Source organism: Xenopus laevis, chromosome 7L (genome assembly GCF_017654675.1).
Source record: "Xenopus laevis strain J_2021 chromosome 7L, Xenopus_laevis_v10.1, whole genome shotgun sequence".
Taxonomy (NCBI): Eukaryota; Metazoa; Chordata; class Amphibia; order Anura; family Pipidae; genus Xenopus; species Xenopus laevis.
This window is the reverse complement of record NC_054383.1, coordinates 109654230-109676499: the sequence shown is the minus strand read 5'-3', so window position 1 is coordinate 109676499 and position 22270 is coordinate 109654230. Positions and strand designations below refer to the sequence as shown.

Below are 22270 nucleotides of genomic sequence, written 5' to 3'. Positions count from 1 at the left end.
ATGCTGGCTGAAGCTTATTAGTTAGACTTCTTTACCTTCTGTGGCTTCTTCTGCAGGTTCCTCTGAGAAGCAGAACAGTGCAGCGGCAACAGCAGAGCAGCCAAGCAGAGCAGGGAAAAGGAAAAAGCAGCAGATTAACAGAAACTAACATAATAATTCTATCGTATTCACTATAGGCAATACATACACCTAACCAAAAGCCTGTATCTGCCAAAATCAGAAGCCAATAGGCCACCATAGCAGCAGAAATCAGTAGGCAGCAAGTGACCCATATGTACAGTATTCACATCCAAATAAAGGTACAGTATGGGATCCATTATCTGGAAACCCGTTATCCAGAAAGCTCCAAATTACAGAATGCCCATCTCCCATACACTCTATTTTATCTAAATAATCCAATTTTTTAAAAATGATTTCCCTTTTCTCTGTAATAATAAAACAGTACCTTGTACTTGAACCCACCTAAGATATAATTAATCCTTATTGGAAGCAAAACCAGCCTATTGGTTTTATTTAATGTCTAAATGATTTTCTAGTAGACTTAAGGTATGGAGATCAAAATTACAGAAAGATCCATTAACCCTGAAAACCCCAGTTCCCATACCTGTACTACTTTACCTTGCATTCTTACTGGTCTTAAGAGTCTACTTGTTCTTACACCCCAACTAAAATATACTGTAGGTATGTAATCTGTTATCCAGAATGCTCAGGAACCTGAGGGTTTCCAGATAATGTATCTTTTCATAATTTGGATTTTCACACCATAAGTCTACTAAAAAATAATGTGAAAATTAAATAAACCCAATAGGCTGGTTTTGCCTCCAATAAGGATTAATTATATCTCAGTTGGGATCAAGTACAAGGTACTGTTTAATCGCTACAGAGAAAAATAATTTTTACGAATTTTAATTATTTGGATAAAAGAGAGTCTATGGGAGATGGCCTTTATGTAATGGATCCCATATCTGTATATGAAAGTATAATATGTTAAATGACAAGGACTTGTATCAGCAGCTTTTCATTGTGAAATGCAACATGTTATCCAGATGTCCCCCATTCACACTTGACAAAGGCGGGAACCCAGATATGCATTATGTAGCTAAGCTAATAAATGCATTTATTACTGGTATGAGTTCTTGCTCTTCAAATCTGAGCTAGCCATTCATATTCCATAGCTTGAGTAAATTGACTCAGACTGTGTCAGGTTCAACTCTGTCGACTGGATGGAGCACAGGCAGCTAAGTTCTTTGGTATGCTGCTGTAATTTTGGATATTTTAATGCTCTAAATAAATTTTGACTTTTTTACTATTTTTAAAGCCTCTGGATGTCCGGTAAGTGCTCCCACTAAAATCTTTGCGCTAGACGTGGCTAGCTGTGCTCTGAACTGTGGCCCAGTCTTTAAAGGTCCATTAATATCCCCAAGCAGAAGTACAAGATCGCAGGCAGAAAGGACATTATTGTGGCCTGTATCCTCTTCTGCTTCCCAACTGGTGCTCCTACATGCCTCCTTCCACCCTCTACTCATTAATACAACACTCTGTTCTTAAACACAGAAACCTGCCTATACCCCCATAAGTATACCAGGCAAGTCCAATCAGCAGGAGGAAGGCATTGTGCAAGGTGCAAAAAATATTGTATTGCAGCCATTTTCTGAACTTTGCAAACTGCCTACTGCGCTGTAAATGACCCCTGCTATGTCTTTAAGCTTTGGCTCATTCACTATGGGAGAAAATATAACGTAATAAATTTTATGTGTATGTATGTATGTATATATATATATATATATATATTTAATTATAGCTATTTACTTTTTGCAAATTATATTTGCAAATATGGCTTGAGGAATTTATATTATTGAAGTGAAGACTTCAGTAGAGACTTTAATCATTTCAGATATTGAGGGATTGGGTGATTTTATTGTAATTCATTGGCGGGAGTTGTTATTCCTGGCCAACCATAATTTCTACAGTCAGTGAAAGCCTTGAAGAAGGAGGCAGCAGCAGAGTGAATTTGGCCCGAGCACAAAAGCTGCACATTAAACTCTAAATTTAGCAAGCAGGAAATCCAGCCCTTTGAAAGGAAGCGCAAGACACTACTTTTATTTCCCATCAAGTACATGCTGCTGTCTGCAGTACCTTAGTCTAGAAAGAGTTTTGGGATCTTAAAAGCTTAAGCTTAAAATGATGGCAAGGCTAGTGGGCAACTAGGTAATTCTTCCTTGTCTCCCTGGTCTGTTTCAACATCTTCTCATTCATCCATTCCCACTTTGCCTCACATCTTCCTTACCAGTTCTACCCCCGATTTCTTTCCTTTCTGTCTATCCAGTCCACTGTTGCTATGCCACTTTCTCCCATACACAACTTTCTTTTTTACCCACCCTATCTTCCCCCCCACACTCGTTTCTTTCCTTGCCCACTATCTCTACTTTCCCTTTGCCAGCCAACTCTTTCTCTTGATTCAGTTTATCTTTTTTCATTTGCATTTCAAATCTATCCTCACAGCCTAACTTGTTAGATGTTATGTAAAAGAGTTTAAATATATACAGGAATGCGATCTGTTATCCGGAAACCCATTATCCAGAAAACTCCGAATTATGGAATGGCCATCTCCCATAGACTTAAATTTTAATCAGATAAATTCAAATGTTCAAAATCAACTGATTTCCTTTTTCACTGTAATAGTAAAACAGTAGCTTGTACTTGATCCAAACTAAGATATAATTAATCCGTATTGAAGGCAAAACAATCCTATTGGGTTTAGTAGTCTCAGAGTCACAACTTGATTGGTTTCTAATTTAAGAAAAAACTCAAATGGAAAAAACTTGAATCAGCGAGTTGAGGGTTAACAAACAAAAAACTCTAATGGCTCAAATTGATCGCATCATAAAGGCTATTAACATCTTCTAATGGTTCAAGGGACCTCTGTCATTGACTCCTACATGACCTCGACAGGTTTTAGCTGGAGTATTTTTAGATTCAAGCTATTTTCAGGGTCAGGTATAATACATGTTGAAAAATATGAGGTTTTTTTAAATCGATTCTTGACCAAAAAATAACCTTGAAAACTCAAATTTTTCATTCACGACACAACTTGACCTTTGATAAATAACCCCCTTATATGTATGGAGACCCAAATTACAGAAAGATCCCTTATCTGGAAAACCCCAGGTCCCGAACATTCTGGATAACAGGTTCCACATCTGTATACAATTTGTATTCAATAATATGAAAAAACATCAACCCCTATCGTAGCGTCTGCCATGGGGACATGATAATTAAATAATATAGTTTGTGTTTGCAGCTGAAACTATTGTAATATAGTCAAATGACTGTGAACATAAAATGGTTTTGGAAAACTATTGGGCTTACCAGGTTAAGACAGTAGGAGTTCTGCCTTGCTCTCGGTCTTTATAGCAGAGCATTCAGCTTTTCATGTTCAGAGATACAGAATCGAATGTACTAACAGCGCAATTGAAATTCACTAGTGGATTAAATCATTGGGCTACTTTATAAAAATCAGCAACAGGGGCAGTGGTGTATTATGTCAGTGCACCCTCATTTGCAACAAGTATCCCAGCCCCTGCATGTACGCTTTGGATAATTTTTGGCAACCAGAAAGGAAGCGGAGTCCATACAGCATAACTCAGGGATACTGCACTTTATCACATGGTTAACTTTGAAGTGGCCTCGTTGTCTTCTTTATGCGGGGAAGAGGGTCCATAAAATAAAGGCTAACTTCTCCCAACAAAATAATCCATTAAAATTGGACATACCAATACCAGTACCAAAACATTTTGCCAAATAAGCTCACTCCTTTACACAACTATATATTCAGCCAACGAGTGAGGTTGTTCCACAGCCTCATTGTGGAGGTGACTGTGGTCCTGAAATGCTCATCTAAATGATGTATACTCTTAGGGGTACAAACAAAAAACATATTCTAGTTTGGGTGTACATGTGTCCATATTACTTTAACTGTTTATTGTCTTTCTACTCTGCAAAGCCAAGTACAGCAAGTGACCCCTATGGGACCATGCAGTGTATTTATCAATAATTTTGTGGATATGGGTTAAATGCACAGAACAAGGATTTGAGCTCATATGTAATATTAAAAAGTGAATTTAGTTTGAACTAAATCAGCACTTTTAATATTAGGCATAAATGTATCGGTATTCTCATTAGCATAAGCGTAAATGTTTTAAGAAAAAATCAGCATCTAAAATATAAGCAGGCAAAGCATTAATACCTGGGACCTCCTCAGGGGCAGGTTCTTCTGTTACTGTGTAGCATAAATGGAAAAGCAACCAAAAGAGAAATAAACAGCCGTTAGAAGTGTTACAATATAATAGCGGTGGTTGGCAAGGAGAGAGAGAGAGATACCAAGGGGTAGTGTACATCCTCGGGTGGGAGCCTTGGGACAGGAAACTCAAGAAAAGCCCAAGTTCAGATAAGGGGACCTCATGGATGAGGACTAAAGCTTGGTATTGGGTCCATGCAGTGTATTTATCAATAATTTTGTTTATATTTGGGTTAAATACATAGAACAAGGATTTGAGATCCTGTATAATATTAAAAAGATGAATTTAGATTAAACTAAATCAGCACTAAAATCAGCATCTAAAATATAAACAGGCAAAGCATTAATACCTGGTACCTCCTCAGGGGCAGGTTCCTCTGTTACTGTGTGGCATAAATGGAAATGGTAAAGCAACCAAAAGAGAAATAAACAGCCGTTAGAAGTGTTACAATATAATAGCGGTGGTTGGCAAGGAGAGAGAGAGATACCAAGGGGTAGTGTAGATCCTCTGGTGGGAGCTTTGGGACAGGAAACTCAAGAAAAGCCCAAGTTCAGATAAGGGGACCTCATGGATGAGGACTAAAGCTTGGTATTGGGTCCATGCAGTGTATTTATCAATAATTTTGTTTATATTTGGGTTAAATACACAGAACAAGGATTTCAGATCCTGTATAATATTAAAAAATGAATTTAGTTTGAACTAAATCAGCACTTTCAATATTAGGCATAAATGCTTCTCTTCATTCTACTCCACAAAGAAAAGTAAAACAATTAACTCCTATGGGACCATGCAATGTATTTATCAATAATTTTTTGTATATGGGTTAAATGCACAGAACAAGGATTTGAGCTCCTGTATAATAATCAAAAGATGAATTTAGATTAAACTAAATCAGCACTAAAATCAGCATCTAAAATACAAACAGGCAAAGCATTAATACCTGGTACCTCCTCAGGGGCAGGTTCCTCTGTTACTGTGTGGCATAAATGGAAATGGTAAAGCAACCAAAAGAGAAACAAACAGCCGTTAGAAGTGTTACAATATAATAGTGGTGGTGGGCAGGGAGAGAGAGAAACCAGGGGATAGTGTAGATCCTCGGGTGGGAGCCTTGGGACAGGAAAAACAAAGTTCAGGTAAGGGGACCTCATGGATGAGGACTAAATTTGGTGATGGTTTAATTCTATGTTCTGGCGCTGTATGAAATGATTGATTCGAATGTGTAGTGGCATAATTAGAAAGTAATAGTGCTATAAAAGGACACCAGCAGTTGTATTTCAACAACAAAGCTGTTCAGCTGTTGCTTAAAAATCTCCCACATTTTTTTAAGATGTTCCTATTCATATGAGGGTAAAAAAAAATGCCCTGCGCACCCTGCTTAGACTCTGACACCTGAAACTAAAACATTTTTACATCATGGTATTGGCTTTGTTTGCTACTTAAAAAGTAGTTTTTTAGCATCAGTATCACTTTAATCTATCACTTTATTTTATATGGTTCCCTGAACCAAGCCACAATATTATCAGTGTCAGTAATATGTTTCCAGAGAAACAACATTAACTATATTAATAATGTATTATTCTAAAAGCAAACACATCAACAAAAGACTGAGACATATGGGCCCATGTAGGCTTGCATTTGTTTTCCTAAAATTCAGTATTGCACCTGGTGTATTAAAACACACTAGAGGGTTATCAGATCAATAATTAACCACGTGCTCTCCTTTAGGAAGTAATGCCTGAAAAAATTGCTGTTGCATTACAATGTTGAAATTTGATTGTCACTACTTTTACAGCTGATGGCTCAGCACTGCTTCCTATTGAGTTTAAGCTGATATTAGCAACATTTCAGTTGGTCTTCACATTTTATATTTATAGTTTTACATTATTTGCTTTCCTCTTCACTTTCCAACTTTCAAATGGGAATCACTGACAACAGAAGCCAAAAAACCTACTACCCTGTGAGGCTATCATTTTATTATTTTTACCTGTACTTTGTATTACTTATCTTACTATTCTGGCCCTATTTGTATTATCTTCCATTCAAACTGCTGCCTTGATTCTAGACAAACTAAACAAAAAGCTGAAAAATTTTTAAAAAATGAAGACCAATAGCAAATTGTCTCTTCATATCACTGTCTACATCATGTTAAGTGGTAATATAAAGGGGAACTGACCCTTTAATTATATTAAAATTGCAAGAGCCATCCTTGGCTAGAACTGTGCCACTATGCATATAAATTGTGAGCTGTGTGTTGCACAAAAACTGTGTTTTATTTCTATACTGTGTCAAATTGTCATAAACATATGAGATGGGCACTCCATCCTTAAAAAAAAAAAAAGAGTAAAACATTTTTTAAAACAGCAGTTAAAGTAAGTGAAGCATGATAAAATATAGTACTTTATTTAGATCATGTGATTTAAAGACAGACATTTCCTGGACCCTTTCTCACCTTCCTCTTCTGGCTCTTCCTCTTCTTATTGGTAAACAGAGGGGAAAGAAAAAGGTTCATTTTAGCAGCATCCATACCAAAAAAACAACATGCAAAGGCTCTGCAATCAAAACTGCTAGAAAGATGGATTTGTGTCCCTTAAACTTGCAGCATTTTCAAAAAAAATCTGTAACCTCTTAATGGGAAAGTACTTGTAGATAAAAAGAGGTAGAAGAATATTCATATGTATTTAAAAAGCAAATGCACATTATAGGCTTAGCTTTGGCGGGTTACATGTTAGCAAGAACACTGCAACGTGAGCAGCCATCTTGTATCATACCTGCAGCAGCTTCCTCTTCTTGTTCTGCCATAGCAAAGACAATAGCATTGTTAAACACTGAGCCTGCCAGAAGCATAGCCAAACTAGATATGATTTAATAACAATTTGTATTGTGAGCTATAATGCAAGGCCAAGTGGAGCAGAGCTTTGAAGCCCAGAGACAGCTACAGCATAATGCATGTTAAACATTGACCTGATCTGGCAGCAATAGCACCTGTGTTCATTCCTGTGGAGGTTTTCACACTTTTTTTTAACTTTTTCAGCCAAAGGCAAAACATACCATGTTTAAAAAAAAAATTGTATTGATTAAAAAAAAAATCATACTCAATCTAGTTGATATCAAGTTATCTAAGTTATCAAATTACAGATACAGTATGTCCGTAATAAAGTCATTTTGCAATAAATTTCAGTTCCCCAGAAAAATGTCTACAGATTTCACAAAAAGGCCAGGTTGTATTGTCCCAAACGACAGAATGCAGTGGTGGTTCCCATAGACAATACTTAAAGTTTCATTATTTTAACGATGAGATCAAAACTTGGTTTCTTAATTGCCATGGAGGCTTTCCTGTGTTCATTTAAGAAGAAGGTGTCCCCTTTGTTTTGAATTGTAGCCTGGCCTCACAAGCACTTAGAAGTCAAGATTTGCCGTTGGGAATGGGTCTCCTTTGCAAGTTAGGCAATGCCAAACAATTTCAAAGAGAGAGTCTAAATCAGAGTTTTTCAGTTCATGGTTCAAGCTCCTTTGAGGTTCAAAATTTGGTCTGGGACCCCTTATTTCATAAGTTACATAAATGATTCTTATCATCATTATTATTACTACTATTTTAGTAACTGAGCCTTCGTTACAATCTCATCCTAACTGACCTTTAAGCTGGTCTTCCAGGTGTATTTTTGATGAGCCAATACTCATTCTCTACATATATCTTTCCCTAACTGAACGTCAGTCTTGGCCCCCAGTTATGTTGAAGGCCAGCTTATGGGGGGGACTACATGCACAAAAAAGGACATTCCTTAGCAGCAGCTTTATACAAAGTACATACTAGTAATTGAAAGGAATTTGGATCAAGACGTTTTACTGAAATAGCTAAGACAACTGGCTTGTTATCACATAATTTATTTATTTTGCATCATTTCCTTCTCAGTTGTGACCATCTGTTTAGTGTTTTCAGGTATTCTGAAGGTTGCCATGGGGAAGTATGAAGCACTGCAAGTTGGACATCTCTACTTTTTCCCTCCCTAGCCTTAAAGCAGTGCCCATAGCACCTTAATCACAATTCCCAGTTCTGCACATATCTGTCTTTACATATTACACTCTCTCTGGCAAAAGCTAGTGCATTGCTTCCCACATTAATGTTATAGATCCAGATTCCCAGGTTGGATATCCCTGTGTATTAATATTTTAGAATGACAGTGCATGAAGGCAGAGCTCCACATACTGTATAACTGCCTTCCTGTAACATTATTCAGAATAAGATATATTTTGGGCATCATGTAAGTCTGAAAATGTCTGAATGCCTAACAATATCTATGTATGAAATATTCAGAGCCAATATATTGTCACTTCCCTACTGCTAGGGACTGACTAGCAACCTGGACAACTGTAGTACTGTAATGAATCTGGATGGGTCAGGTCATGGGTGGGATTGGGCATTATGTCATTATGATTCCATGACAGGAGAGAGAAACAACATGTGTATTCTTGCAGTTAAAGGATACTAGGTGCAAATTATTATTGCTGGTAAATAGCACCAGTACAGTAACACATAGCTATAAGTTTAATTTTATATTTTGCACCAAAAGAAATGGAGGCAATACACTGATCAACCGTTCAAGGAATCAGTATGGATTACTGTACAACACATAGAAGAACAAATTATATTGTTTTTTGTATTTACTGCCAGACAGGGCCTCCAATGGCCCACAAGAGAATCTGACATCCAGGGCCCTCTCTCTTGGACGGGGACAGTGCCAAATTGTATAGAGGCTTTACAGACTTATGGAGGAAATACAGTATGTCCCACATTTGGCCCCTCTAGGGCCTGGGATGATCCAAATCCTAAAGATTTGTACAAATCCAAACACTGTAAAAAATGCTTCAGTTTGCCAAATCCCAAAACAAGTCCTGGATTTGGTGCATCACTAATACTTATAGTATAGTCTAGGGTTAAAGGGCATATGTTCGTTCTCCATAACAAGTGCATTTCACCTGCTGGCAGGGACATAACTACAGAGGAAGCAGACCCTGTGGTTGCAGGGGGCCCGGGAGTGTAGATGGCCCTAATTAATCGGCAGTTCCAATGAATCTTGGTAGAATAGGTTAATCTTGGTAGAATAGGGGCCCGAGATGGAATTTGCTGAGGGGTCCAGCAACTCCTATTTATGCCACTGCCTGCTGGTCTGTATGATGATGGAAGGAAAAAAACTAATGTAAGGAAAGGATTAAATCTTACCTTCTTGCTGCTCTCTGAAATAGGTGCAGAATATAGGGTGAAACAAGAGAAAAAAAAACTTGAGAAAAGAACAGAATATAATATGCTAGCTCAGTTAAAGGACAAAAAAACATTTACATAAACATATCTCCTAAGTTTTACAGGTCACTCATGGCTATTATATAATAAATGCACATTACTGGCCAGATGGAAAACATGACAAGGATGTCCAGATATTAAGAGGTACTGATCTGTGTAACTATTGGAATATGCTTAATGGCCGAGGCCCAATAATGCCCCACAAACACCGAATGAAATAAAGAGTTACTCTTGCAACCACCTACAACACCTTACACTTTTGTTATACAAACTAATGTTCTTTAGGAACATTCCAAGTAAAAGGAGCAGATCTAGGGGTAGGTAGGGCCGGCACGTGTTTACCGAGCAGTTGGCAGGGAGGAAGTAAGTGAATGACTGCTTTGTGAGTGTGTGTGTATGTGGGGGGTGTTAGTGACAACGGAGATGGCATCAGGGGGTTAGGTGGTTGCTGGTGCACGCAGGCAAGGGGGTGAGCTGGCTGGGCAACATGCTAAATAGCAGTGTCTGACTGGGGGGTCCAGGGCGCCCTAGGCCTGCAGCCTCAGGTGCCCACTACAGCATCCCCCTAGCCAAAAGTCCTCTCTGCTGCCAACCTTCCCCTACCCGCCTGAGTGCACTCGCTTGCTTGTATCCTTTTCCGACTGGGGTGAGGGAGGGAGGTAAGGAGAGGAGGTGAAGGTAGCGGGTCTTAAAAGAGCTGGGGCCCACCGGGTGCCCAGCAGGCCCAGTCCGACCCTGCTAAATAGTATTGCCTTAGGCGGTCAAGTAATATATTACTACAGTGTATACCATCAGGGAAATGTTTCTGAATTAAAGGTAAGCTGTGGTATGTTCTACTGTAGGTCAGTAGGCTCTGAGCAATGGCATATGTGGTGTTTAGTCCACTGCAGTTATACTCGCAGTTATACCACCTGTCACAACGATCCATTGATAAGAATAGCAGCCCATAAGAAATGCACTGCCATTCCAAATACTGTCAGAGACAATTGAGCACCAATCAGAAGTTCATGCTTCTGCGTTTTTTTAATTGGTGCCAATGTTCCCTCTAAGGTGTGTGCTCGTGAGCACACGAAAATTTTGAGGGCCGTGCACATAACAAATTGGGGTGTGCACAAAGAATTTTGTGTGAAAAAACAAAATTTTGTATTCATTTTCACCTTAGCACTTTTTAAAAACTGCGCACAAAAGTTTACAATGTGAGCACAAAATAAATTTTTTGCCCACATAGCCAAGAAGGAATTAGAGAGAACATCGGTGGTACCCAGGCCTGGACTGGGAGTCCAAATAGGCCCTGTCATTTCAAGTATACAGAGGCCCAAACATCCTCCTACCAGCCCACTATATGTTAACTTTCTATGGAGCCATACAGCAGCCCCTCTGGCATTTGCCAGAACCCACAGATTGCCATTCCGGGCCTGGTGGTACCCACCTGTTACTGCTGGTGCCTGCCTCCAGCAAAACATATTCAATGAGTGACAGTGACAGGCTATTAAGGGCATTTTGACTGCTGTATATTTAAGAAGATCACTGCAAACTTGAATAACACTCATTAGTTATATTTCTCAGGTATAGATAAATCTGTGCATGCCAATAAATGGGTCTAAATCAGAAAATGAATAGACTTACTCATAATCCAGTTCTTCTGTATCAGACATAGCGGCAGTTGCGCAGCTCACCTTTAGGGGAAAACAAAGATACAGATTAATATTGTGTGTAGAAACAACCCCCAGATTGCAGTACATTAATTCTGGCCAAAATGCAAGAGATTTAGGGGGTTATTTACTAAAACTCAAATTTGTCTCATATATTTATTTAACCAAGCTCGACTAAACTCACATCCACGATTTTATCTTATTTATCAAAAAAAAACCTTGAAAAAGTCAGGTTTGGGATAAAATCGATTATTGCCCAAAAACCCTGAATTCTTCCGAATATTGGATGAAACCCAGCGCAGATAAAAAAGTTTTAGGTTTAGTATATAACCTCTTAATGTTCTTTGGGTCTTTTAATTGTCGGCCTTTCTAATGGTTTGACTGGAGGGTTTCGTGTCTATGAATGGTAATTACTATTAGGGTACCCGACAAAGCAATATTGATTAACCCAAAGCGCGTCTAGATTTAATGCGACTTTATGATGTTAAAAGTAGCTTCCTGGATCAAGGGATCATTGTTTCAGCAGAAAAGAATGCAAGTTTAAGCTGGGCCGGATTCTCATTTCTCCACTTTAGGACATAGAATGGCAATGACGAGGCAAGCGGCCTCCCTCGCAGTGCAATTCATACATTGTCTCAAGCTATTTTAATGAAGCTCTGGTTACTAACAATATCTTGGCATGGAAAGTAGAACAGATGGTACAAAAGAATGAAACTGGATTACACGATACTGTTGGGTGACTAAACCCTTTGATGTCAGACAACAATGCCATGAGGATGAAATTATCATTATTGTTATTAGCTTTTATTCTTATACTGCACTAATAATTGTACTGTTTGTAGCACTGTAAATAGAGTGATTCGAGCATATTAACGCCCTTGAGCAGTGAGCAGCCTTAAATTGTTGATTGCCTTGAAGATCTGCTCATTTCATGAGGTCCCCAGATGAGTGGATCTTTGCCAGATTTGGCAAGTCAGTCAGATCCTATCATTTTGTCTCTAGCCAATAATCAGAATACACATGGTTCCCTTGCAGACCCATCCACTAATTACTACCTCTGTAGCCTGCCCAGCCTGATTAAAATCAAAATCCAACTTGGTCAAGAGCTAGCAGCCTGTGTATAGGGGTTTTAACGTTTAGAACATGGCACACAGAGAGATCGGAGGTGGGGCAGAGATATAAAGGGTAAAAAAATACAAGCCTTTCTGTCCCCAGCAGTGGCATATTCACAATATAATCATAAGGGAATGTACGGTATATTGCAGCTACTTTGCAATATATTTATCAAAAGTCGAGGCTTGTGAAGTTTTTTTTATACCTCGAATGAACTCACAACTCAAATGTACCTCAAATTAACTCACTCGAATATTTTCCGATTTAAGAAAAAACTTGAATCGGTGAATTCAGGGTGAACAACCCGAAAACTCCAATTAATAGAGTTAATGCGAAAAAAAAACCTCAATTGCTCAAATTAAATGAGTTTTTGAGTGAAACTCACATAAAAACCCCTGAACATCATGAAGGCGACAAACATCTTCAAACGTTTGAAGGGACCTCTGCCATTGACTTCTACATGACCTCAACAGGTTTTAGCTGGTGTATTTTCAATTCAAACTATTTCCAGCTTTGGGGTATAGTAAATCTTAAAAAATCTGAGTTGTTTTTTTTTTACCCGAAAATCCGAGTTTTGACTGAAAAATACCCTTGAAAACTAAAATTTTTCGGGTTATATACAACTCGACCTATAATAAATCTGCCACTTTGTGACTTGCCCAAAGCCACTTTGATTGCCCTGCCTAGGGGCAGTCAATTACTTTCACTTTCCACTCTGCACATTCTAGTAGCCTTTGCATGGGCATTATGTTCCCCATTCTGGTACATATAGTAAATATGATTATGGGGTCGTACAATACTTGCCTTTGTGTCAACAAAATGACCCCTGCCTGTATGATTTAATTGTGAATTCGAAGAATGAAGGGAACAAAATTCATATAATTTATATAGTGTAAGTAAAGTTTATTTTGTTCAACTAACATGATAGAAAATGATTTAGAATTATTTCTTAGGGTGATGGGTCCCCTTTAATAAGACTATTGGAAATATAATTTATGTATTTCAGAGTTTTCTGGGTAACAAATTTATATTTGGATGAACATTTTATTACATCTGATTAATGGAAAATACCCAGAAAAGGCGTTTCTCTATTATGTAACATAATCCCCTTACTTGTATTAAAGGTATGAGTAGCATGCATATTTGTGGGCTTTAGCCTTACGTATTTATTTATTTTTTTAAAAATCCCATTTTCATACTGATGTAGGCAATTTCTCAGATTCCTCTGCTAACATGATACATTGTTCTTCTACATTTTTATAGACTCCATTATAATAAAATAATTCAAATTTTTAAAAAATATTTCCTTTTTCTCTGTAATAATAAAACAGTACCTTGTACTTGATCCCAACTAAGATATAATTAATCCTTATTGGAAGCAAACCCAGCTTATTGGGTTTATTTCATGTTTATATGGTTTTCTAGTAGACTTATGGGATGAAGATCCAAATTACAGAAAGATGCTTTATCCAGAAACCCCCAGGTCCCGAGCATTCTGGATAACAGGTCCCATACCTGTACTCTGCGTTTAATGCCAGCTTCAAAGCACTTATAATGCAGAATTTATTTATATAGCACCAACACATTTTACAGAAATTGTTCATCATTCAGATCAGTCCCTGCCGCAGTGGAGCTTTCAATCTAAAGTTCCTATCATGTTCACACACAGTTTTATCAGGAGCCAATGAACCTGCCTGTATGTTTTTGGAGCGTGGGGATAAACCCATACAGACATGGGAGGAACATACAACCTCCTTGAATCAAATTCAGAAGCCTCTCCCAAGCCCCATCTGCCAGTTTAAAGGGATGGTTCACCTTCACATTAACTTTCAGTTATAGAATGGCTACTTCTAAATGACTTTTTAATTGACATTCATTTGTTTATAGTTTTGAATTATTCGCCTTCTTCTGATTCTTTCCATCTTTCAAACGGGGGTCACTGACCCCATCTAAAAAACAAATGCTCTTTAAAGCTACAGACTTATTGTTATTGCTACTTTTTATTACTCATCTTTCTATTCAGGCCTCTCCGATTCATATTCCAGTCTCTTATTCAAATCAAGGCATGGTTGCTAGGGTAATCTGGTAACCAGCTGCATTGAGCTCCTCACATTGGGTCTCCCTAAATTTCTTTTGTGGGGGGATAGTAGTTACACAACTGAATGGAAATATTAAAGCACAAGGAAATTCACGTGGGGTGGTGCGCAAATGTGTTGGACTTCTCCTTTAAAAGTCATCGCTGACCTTAGACACCTCTGCCTCTAACCACTGAAAGTGCACTGTCCCGCGGTGCTGCTCCTTCCGTGCCGTAATTTTCCCTTTGTCTTTTAAAAACTGGGTCATTGTGTGACAACTGTATCTGTTTAATAAGTCTTCCATTAGTAGCTCAATCTTTATTAACATCAGTGTAATCTAAATGCTAAATGTCGGCAAAGCCCCAGAACTTAATTGATTACGCCCACAAATTCTTAGAATTCCTATTATTTTTAGGCAGGGCCAGTATTTTTAATTGTCTATCTCATGTATGCAATGGGAGACATCTGCAGTCATTTTTAGAAGAAGCAACACCCAGAAACAACACCCATTAATTGACTCATTTGTAAGGTGGCAGATCTTATCTGTACAAACATTATTTATCATCTATTTAGATATATCTACATATATATATCTACATTTGTATATAGATATATATGTTATATTGGGCCTTTCTAAAAGCAGATTTATGTATGCATGTGCCCTCTTGCACTAGAAGAGGCAAATTTCTGGTTTAGAAACTGGAAATGCAGCTCTTAAAAGTTTCCAGAAACGGCTTTTTGTTGTCATGTTCAGTTTTTCAGAGCTGTAAAGTCCCTCAAGTGTTTGATTTTTATTAGATTTAAGGTTACCACATTTTTGGGCTGATCTTACCAGCCTGTGGACAGAGGGTGCAGAAGGGGAAATCACAGGAATTGGGAATGGGCAGATCAAGGGAGGGGAATGGATGGATGAGGGAGCTGCATATGATGGGTGTGGGGGCTTTAAAGCCTTGGCTGACTTTGGCCATAAAACTTTTGTTATAAAACTCTGTAGAAGTCACAGTTGCATCCAATATGGCTGATTTGTTTGCACTACAGTATGAAATGATTCCTCTTCAACATTTATCTTTTTTTTCTAAAGTTTTCTTTTTAATACTTTGTTGTTATTAATAGGGATGCACTGAATCCAGGATTCGGCCTTTTTCAGCAGGATTTGGATTCGGCTGAATCTTTCTCCCTGGCCGAACCGAAATCCTAATTTACATATGCAAATTAGGGTAAAGGAGGGAAATCTTGTGACTTGTCACAAAACAAGGAAGTTAAAAATTGTTTTCCCCTTCCCACCCCTAATTTGCATATGTAAATTAGGATTCGGTTCAGTTTCGCAAAGGATTCAGGGGTTCGGCCGAATCCAAAATAGTCGATTCGGTGCATCCCTAGTTATAAACAAATCTGGCAGCCTCTCGCCTAATAAAGTCAAAATATTTTCCTTTTTAACCATTTTGTAACATTTCCACTGCTCTGTATTTGTGACCAGTGCTCAGCTGCACTAGAGCTGAAATGCAAGATGGGAAATGCAGATGCAAAACGTAGCAACTGGGAAAGTTTATTATGAAAACAGAGGAGAAATGTCCTTCTGTCCCACTGCTTAATCTCAGTGGGGTACCTAGCTCCAACAAAAACAAACAACCACTCTATATTTAATCATTCCCAGTAGATCTCACAGGCTCTTATTTATTGCCAGGACTTATTAGGAAAGGGATCTGTGCTTGTCATTAAAAAAAAGGATCTCAGGGAATGGTCATTGTTTGCATGCAGAAAGATGAGCGAGACAGCTGCACTAAATGTCAGCTTCATTGTGATGTATGTGGCCGTGAAGTCTACATTGGCTCTCGTCCTATATCCTTTTGTAATAGTCATTCCTTTAAATAAATCACAATCAGTTCACACTAGGCTTGTATTGATGCCAGTGACCTTCATTCTGAGAATAGTAGGATTTACAGTACCTTATTTTATCTCTCATGCAAAATCCCCAACACTTAGGGGCCAATTCATTAACTTCGAGTGAAGGGATAGAAGAAAAATACTTCGGATTTCGAAGTGTTTTTTTGGCTACTTCGACCATCGAATGGGCTACTTTGACCTTCAACTACGACTTCGAATCAAAGGATTCGAACTAAAAATCGTTAGACCATTCGATAGTCGAAGTACTGTCTCTTTAAGAAAAAACTTCAACCCCCTAGTTCGCCACCTAAAAGCTACCGAACCCAATGTTAGCCTATGGGGAAGGTCCCCATAGGCTTGGCTAAGTTTTTTCGGTCGAAGGATAATCCTTCGATCGTTGGATTAAAATCCTTCGAATCGTCAGATTCGAAGGATTTAATCGTTCGATCGAACGATTATTCCTTCGATCGTTCAATTTCAGTATTTGCGCAAAATCCTTCGACTTCGATATTCGAAGGCAAAGGATTTTCATTCCCAGTCGAATATTGAGGGTTAATTATCCCTCGATATTCGACCCTTGATGAATTTGCCACTTAGAGTGCACTGTTGGCATTCATTAACCTGTATTTCTTGCTTTTTCTATTCTTTTCATAAATCATTTTAATACTGGACATTTTAATGACTGGCTGATTTTGACAGTTTGGTATTGCATTTCTAATTGATGCAAAAGTGGCATGCCCCAAACCTAATATTCTGTTAAAATGTATGTATTTTCAGAGCTGACGACCTACAGAGCACTTCAGGCAGTCTCTCTAGAATTTGTATACTGATGTATCATTATAGTTTTTAAGGAGAACTAAAGCCCAACTTAAGAAATAGGCTAGAAATGTTGTACATTATGTTATGAGTTTCTATACCAGCCCAAGGCAACCACAGCCCTGCAGCAGTAAAGATCTGTGTCTCCAAAGATGCCCCAGTAGCTCCCCATCTTCTTTTCTGCTGATTCACTGCACATGCTCTGTGCTGCTGTCACTTACTGAGCTTAGGGATCAACTCACAATATACTGTATATACAGAATAAAAATGTCCCAATATAAGGCTGATTAGTAATTAATACAGATAATTACTATATGACAGCTCAGAAACCAGTGTAACTAGTATCAGAATTTAATAATCAGCCCTGTAGCATCAGCTTATATTACAGACCAACCTCATTTTCTGCTTGATAATTTGCGACAACCCCTAAGCTTAGCTTCTCAACAGCTGCTCAGAGCCCACTGAGCATGTGAGTGTCACAGACACTTTCCAAGATGGTGACCCCTGTGACAAGTTTGAAGTCCTGGATCATTGCTGCTATTGACAAGCTGAAACTTAAGGCTGGTGCAATAAGTTCGGCATATAAAATATGGCATTTTTAACCATATTAATTTTTAGGGTTTAGTTCTCCTTTAAGGGACTTTAACAGTAAAGGAAATGTGAATGTTCAAAACATGTGATGTTGCTCTTCTTAGAAGTGACCAGAGAAACACCAGGTGACCATAACCCAGGGATCGTAACCCAGGAAAATGAAATAGATAATTAAAAGCAGACTTGGCCCAACAGTAAAACTGTCTATGTTCTGTCTATGTACATCCTGTATTCAGTTAACCTTTGGGTTGTTGATTTGAGTCAAAAATGTGTTTAGCTGATAAAATTAATTATTTAAAAAGCTTCATTGAGCAATATTACTGTAAGACTATGATGCTGCTAGACTACAATTCCCAGTGTTCCTTAAGCTTAATTAGTTGCAGAGACAGAACTTGGGGTAGGTAAAAAAGGCACGTGCCTAGGGTGTAACACTGGGAGGCACCCTCATCTCTCTCTCTCACCCCTATATTAGGCATTTGTTACCCCCCACTGTCCGATAATCATATTCGCTTGTCCCCACGTCAGCACACTCACAAGCACTCTTTCTCACAAGGTCGCGTGGGTGCGAGGTGGTCGGCCCATGATCGGGTCAGCCAATTTCACCCACCTCAAGGTGGGCATATTGGGGAGAGATCTGCTCGTTTGTCGATGTTGCAGATCTCCATATGTATGGCCAGCTTTGCTTTTAGGAACTAGGGGTAGGTAAAAGTGGCAGCTGCATAGGACACAATGGGGTGGGAGGAACAACCAGTGTGGGGGGGCGGCGGCTGTGAGCTAGTAACTGGTGTGAGAGGTAAACAGGGTCGGACTGGGGGACCCGAGGCCCACTGGGACTGCTGTCCAGGGCCCCCTCCCGCCCCCCCAGGTGCCAATTTTTTTTTGTCCCATTCCAATATCGGCAGAGGGGTCTGGCCCGGCGGGGCCCCATGAGGGTCGGGGCCCACCAGGTTTTTTGCCAGGCCAGTCCAACCCTGGAGGTGAAGAGCCAATGACTGGTGATGGAGAGATTGAGCAAGCCAGCAACCGTCGATGCTTTAAGGTAGAGCCAAGCCAGTCAAAAGACCCATCTCCACCTGTAATCATTACCAATTCAAATGAATGGGAAATCCTGTAGGGCTGTCAGACATAAATCATTCCTAGGTGAAGCAACTGCAGGCTGGGTGTTTTGACAATAGGGATCCTGTCTCTTTTAATGGATTTGCCCTTATGACAGAATTAAAATCAGTTTTAGCATACTGTAGACAGTAACAGTCTTTGACAACCTGCAATTTGTCCATTGTACTTTCTGTGTTTTATTTTTATTATATTGTTCTTCAGCTCTCATGAGTCTATATGACAATTTCTCCAGCAGCCAGGCAGCAGTTTCCATGACAAACCGAAAGATAATTAGGGGACTGCTTGAGCAAAAAATGCAAATAACAAAAAATAGCAATAAAACTCTTGTCTCAGAATGACTCCAGTTAGTAGTGGCTTGGCATTGCTGATGCCAGTCAGCCAGAACTGGCAGGAAAAAAAGACCAGTTTTCATGGTGAACATGTATCCACTAGAATAATATATATACTACTGTATAACTCTGGTTGCAATTTGCAAGATACCTTCATTAGTTTTCATTTTACTATGACAGTTTCAAGATGTTATGTTGTGATATTAGCAACTTTACACTGGGTAGTAGGAGCACCCCCTGCTGTTTGTCTGGCCTCCTGCAAAAGGAATGTAAACTTCTGACATTCTATCCAGCTAGTTAGACATAACATTAGTGGCCATTGCTGTTACAGAGTCATTATATTAGTACTGTAAAACTACTTGACATAAAATAACTACTATTTAGGTGGACCTTTCTGATAAGGCTTACTTAGTTTTAACCTTTTCTTTTCTTTTAATAGGTACATTGAAATTTAGTTGTTTTTTTTTAATTTCTCAGTGACCATGTAACTTTATTTTATTTTGTTTACCCAATGCTTCCTTTTCTTGTTGAATGTTTTACTAGCATGGCTTTTGGCTTGCAGAGGGTAAGGGTGGAAATCTGTGCCAGTGGTAGTTGGACTGATTAATTGTCTAGGCCACTTTGTTGCACTTCAGAGGTTGGTGGATGTAAGTTCAAAGGTTGGCAGTACACATTAAATGATGAAAAACGAAGGAATCTTACACAAAACTTTTCTGTCTGCGGTGGAATCCTTGGGGTAAAATGCATGAAAAGTCTACAGCAGGGGAACGTAGGGAGAAACGCTTGTGTGTAAGGTAATTGCAGATCTGCTCATATGCTTCTTGGATGTGCCTGCACTGGATACGTTACATTTGCCAGAATGCAGGCCCACACAGTGGATTTAGGCACCAAAATGTAAACTGTTGTGTTTCAGCAGGGTCGGACTGGGGGGCTTGGGGCCCACCAGGGCTACTCCCCAGGGCCCCCATCGCCGCTCTGGAGCACCGCCTAACTTTTGTCCATACGCGCGCAATGCCGGGTTTGTAAGTATGTGCGCAGCGTGACGTCAGTGAGCATGAGCGCGTCGCCCCGTCAGTGCACGCGCGCAAAAATTTTTACTACGACCCCTGACAAAGAGGGGTCGCGCCGCTAAGAAGAGGATCTGGCCTGGTGGGGCCCACAAGAGCACAGGGCCCACTGGGTTTTTTCCCAGTTTCCCGCCGGCCCAGTCCGACGCTGCGTTTCAGCTCTGAAATCTGCTTTGTGTGCCTGTACCTGGGCTGTTGTAATGTATCCAGGTGCAGATACATCAAGAAGCTTTAGGAGTGGATTCTCGGCCTGTGTTTCTCCGCAGACCAAAATCCACTACGTCTGGCATTAGCCTTAAATTGGCCATATATGTGCAGATTATTAGGCTATATCGGTCCGATCCAATGTTCCGACCTGCAACTAACCAGATTAATATGAAGTAGTAAAGAGAACAAATCACACAATGCTCGGGCCATTTATTGACAGACAGCAATCGTATGAAAGGGATTTTCCGAGAAAATAGTATTGACAGTCACCCATTGATATCGTCAATGATAGGCAACACACGGAGGTATTATCGGTAGACAATATAAATCTTTTAACCTGTCCATCCAACTGAACGACCGGTTGCCACGATCCGAATCTTTGTTTCCTACAATAGTATCTTTGCGTCTATGGCCAGCATATGAATCCTCAGGAGGACAGGAATAAAAGTAGTCGATTTTTGCAAATGATAGGGATGTGAGCCTTTAACCAACTGAGGATAAATTAAGGCAAAATGACGACTAAAGTGCACCACCTGCTGTCTGTGAACTGCATTGTCCATGGTTGCTGCACGAACCCAGCAAGGATGGGCTCTGAAAGGGTTCACATTTGGGTTAAATTTTTGTATGTTGTATTTTCCTTATTTATTTTCTATAGTTTTTGAATTATTTGCCTTCTTCTTCTGACTCTTTTCAGCTTTCAAAAGGGGTCACTGACCCCCATCTAGAAAACAAATGCTCTGTAAGGCTACAAATGAATTGTTATTGCTACTTTTTATTACTCATCTTTCTATTCAGGCATCTCCTATTCATATTCAAATCTCTTATTTATATCAATGCATGGTTACTTGAACAATTTGGACCCTAGCAACCAGATTGCCTTAATTGCAAATTGGAGAGCTGCTGAATAAAAAGTAAAATAATGCAAAAACCACAAATAATAAAAAAAGAAAACTTTGTGCATTACAAAAGTGCTTAGAATAGCACCCTCATCAATTTTATATTCACTTAGTTTTAAGGTTTACTTATCCTTTAAAGGTTGTTTACCCAAGTTAACTTTATATGTAATGCAATAGTAATATTCTAAGATGGTTTGCACTTGGTTTTCATTTTATTGTGGGTTTTTTTTTTAATTATTGAGCTTTTTGAGCAGCAGCTTTCCAGTTCGGAATTTTAGCTGCCATCTAGTTTCTAGGGACCAATTTATCCCAGGCTAAATGACACAGCAACAACTAGGATTTTAAACTGGAAAAGGGTAGCAATGGTACTTTTAGGTGGATCTCACTAAAGTGAATGTGGGACAGCAGGGGTTTGTTTCTGTCAAAAAAATGATAAAAGCTGCTAAATTAAAGGAGACATTTTTTTAAAACTGCAATGGTCTATATACAAGAGCATTCTGATCCTTGAAAAGGAACCAGTACATACATAGGCATACAACATGCATTATGCTGGTGAAGAAAAACTCTTTGGGGGAATAAAAAAACATAATTGGAACATATAAACTCCGAAAAAACATGCTGCTTTTGAACAAATTGTTACATCGATTTTAAACTAAATGTAGCCAGAAGAGATGCAAACGTCGCATTAAATAGCTAATGATACAAAATTTAATTCTATGCACAGAAAGACAAATTATATTCCCAGGCTAACAACAAGCTGTTGTTTTAATATGCTTAATTATAAATATGAAAAGAGCGATTCAGCTATACAATTTTATGCACATCTGCCTTTTCCCCCCCAATGTTGCAGCTCACTTACCTGGAGCACTTATCAGTGTGAGAGCCGGGGGAGGTTATAATGGAGTGACAGCCAAATGGCTTTTTCATATG

At 39.0% G+C, this 22270-nt stretch overlaps 1 protein-coding gene across 8 annotated transcripts in view; it reads right to left on the bottom strand.

The window, feature by feature from the left end:
• Positions 1-22270, bottom strand: part of tnnt1.L (troponin T1, slow skeletal type L homeolog) — a 44620-nt gene extending 22350 nt beyond the window's left edge. Inside the window, exons 1-9 of one of the 8 annotated variants that reach the window (XM_018226229.2) lie at positions 22200-22270; positions 11221-11270; positions 9517-9530; positions 7067-7090; positions 6748-6771; positions 5239-5271; positions 4648-4680; positions 4247-4279; positions 36-62 (exon numbers count right to left, since the gene is read on the bottom strand). In XM_018226229.2, the coding sequence (XP_018081718.2) occupies positions 36-62; positions 4247-4279; positions 4648-4680; positions 5239-5271; positions 6748-6771; positions 7067-7090; positions 9517-9530; positions 11221-11249 (217 nt within the window). In that variant the 5' untranslated portion in view covers positions 11250-11270; positions 22200-22270. The remainder of the gene's footprint in view (positions 1-35; positions 63-4246; positions 4280-4647; positions 4681-5238; positions 5272-6747; positions 6772-7066; positions 7091-9516; positions 9531-11220; positions 11271-22199) is intronic. The other 7 variants (XM_041569493.1, XM_041569492.1, XM_041569494.1 and 4 more) reach the window with 7 other exon arrangements.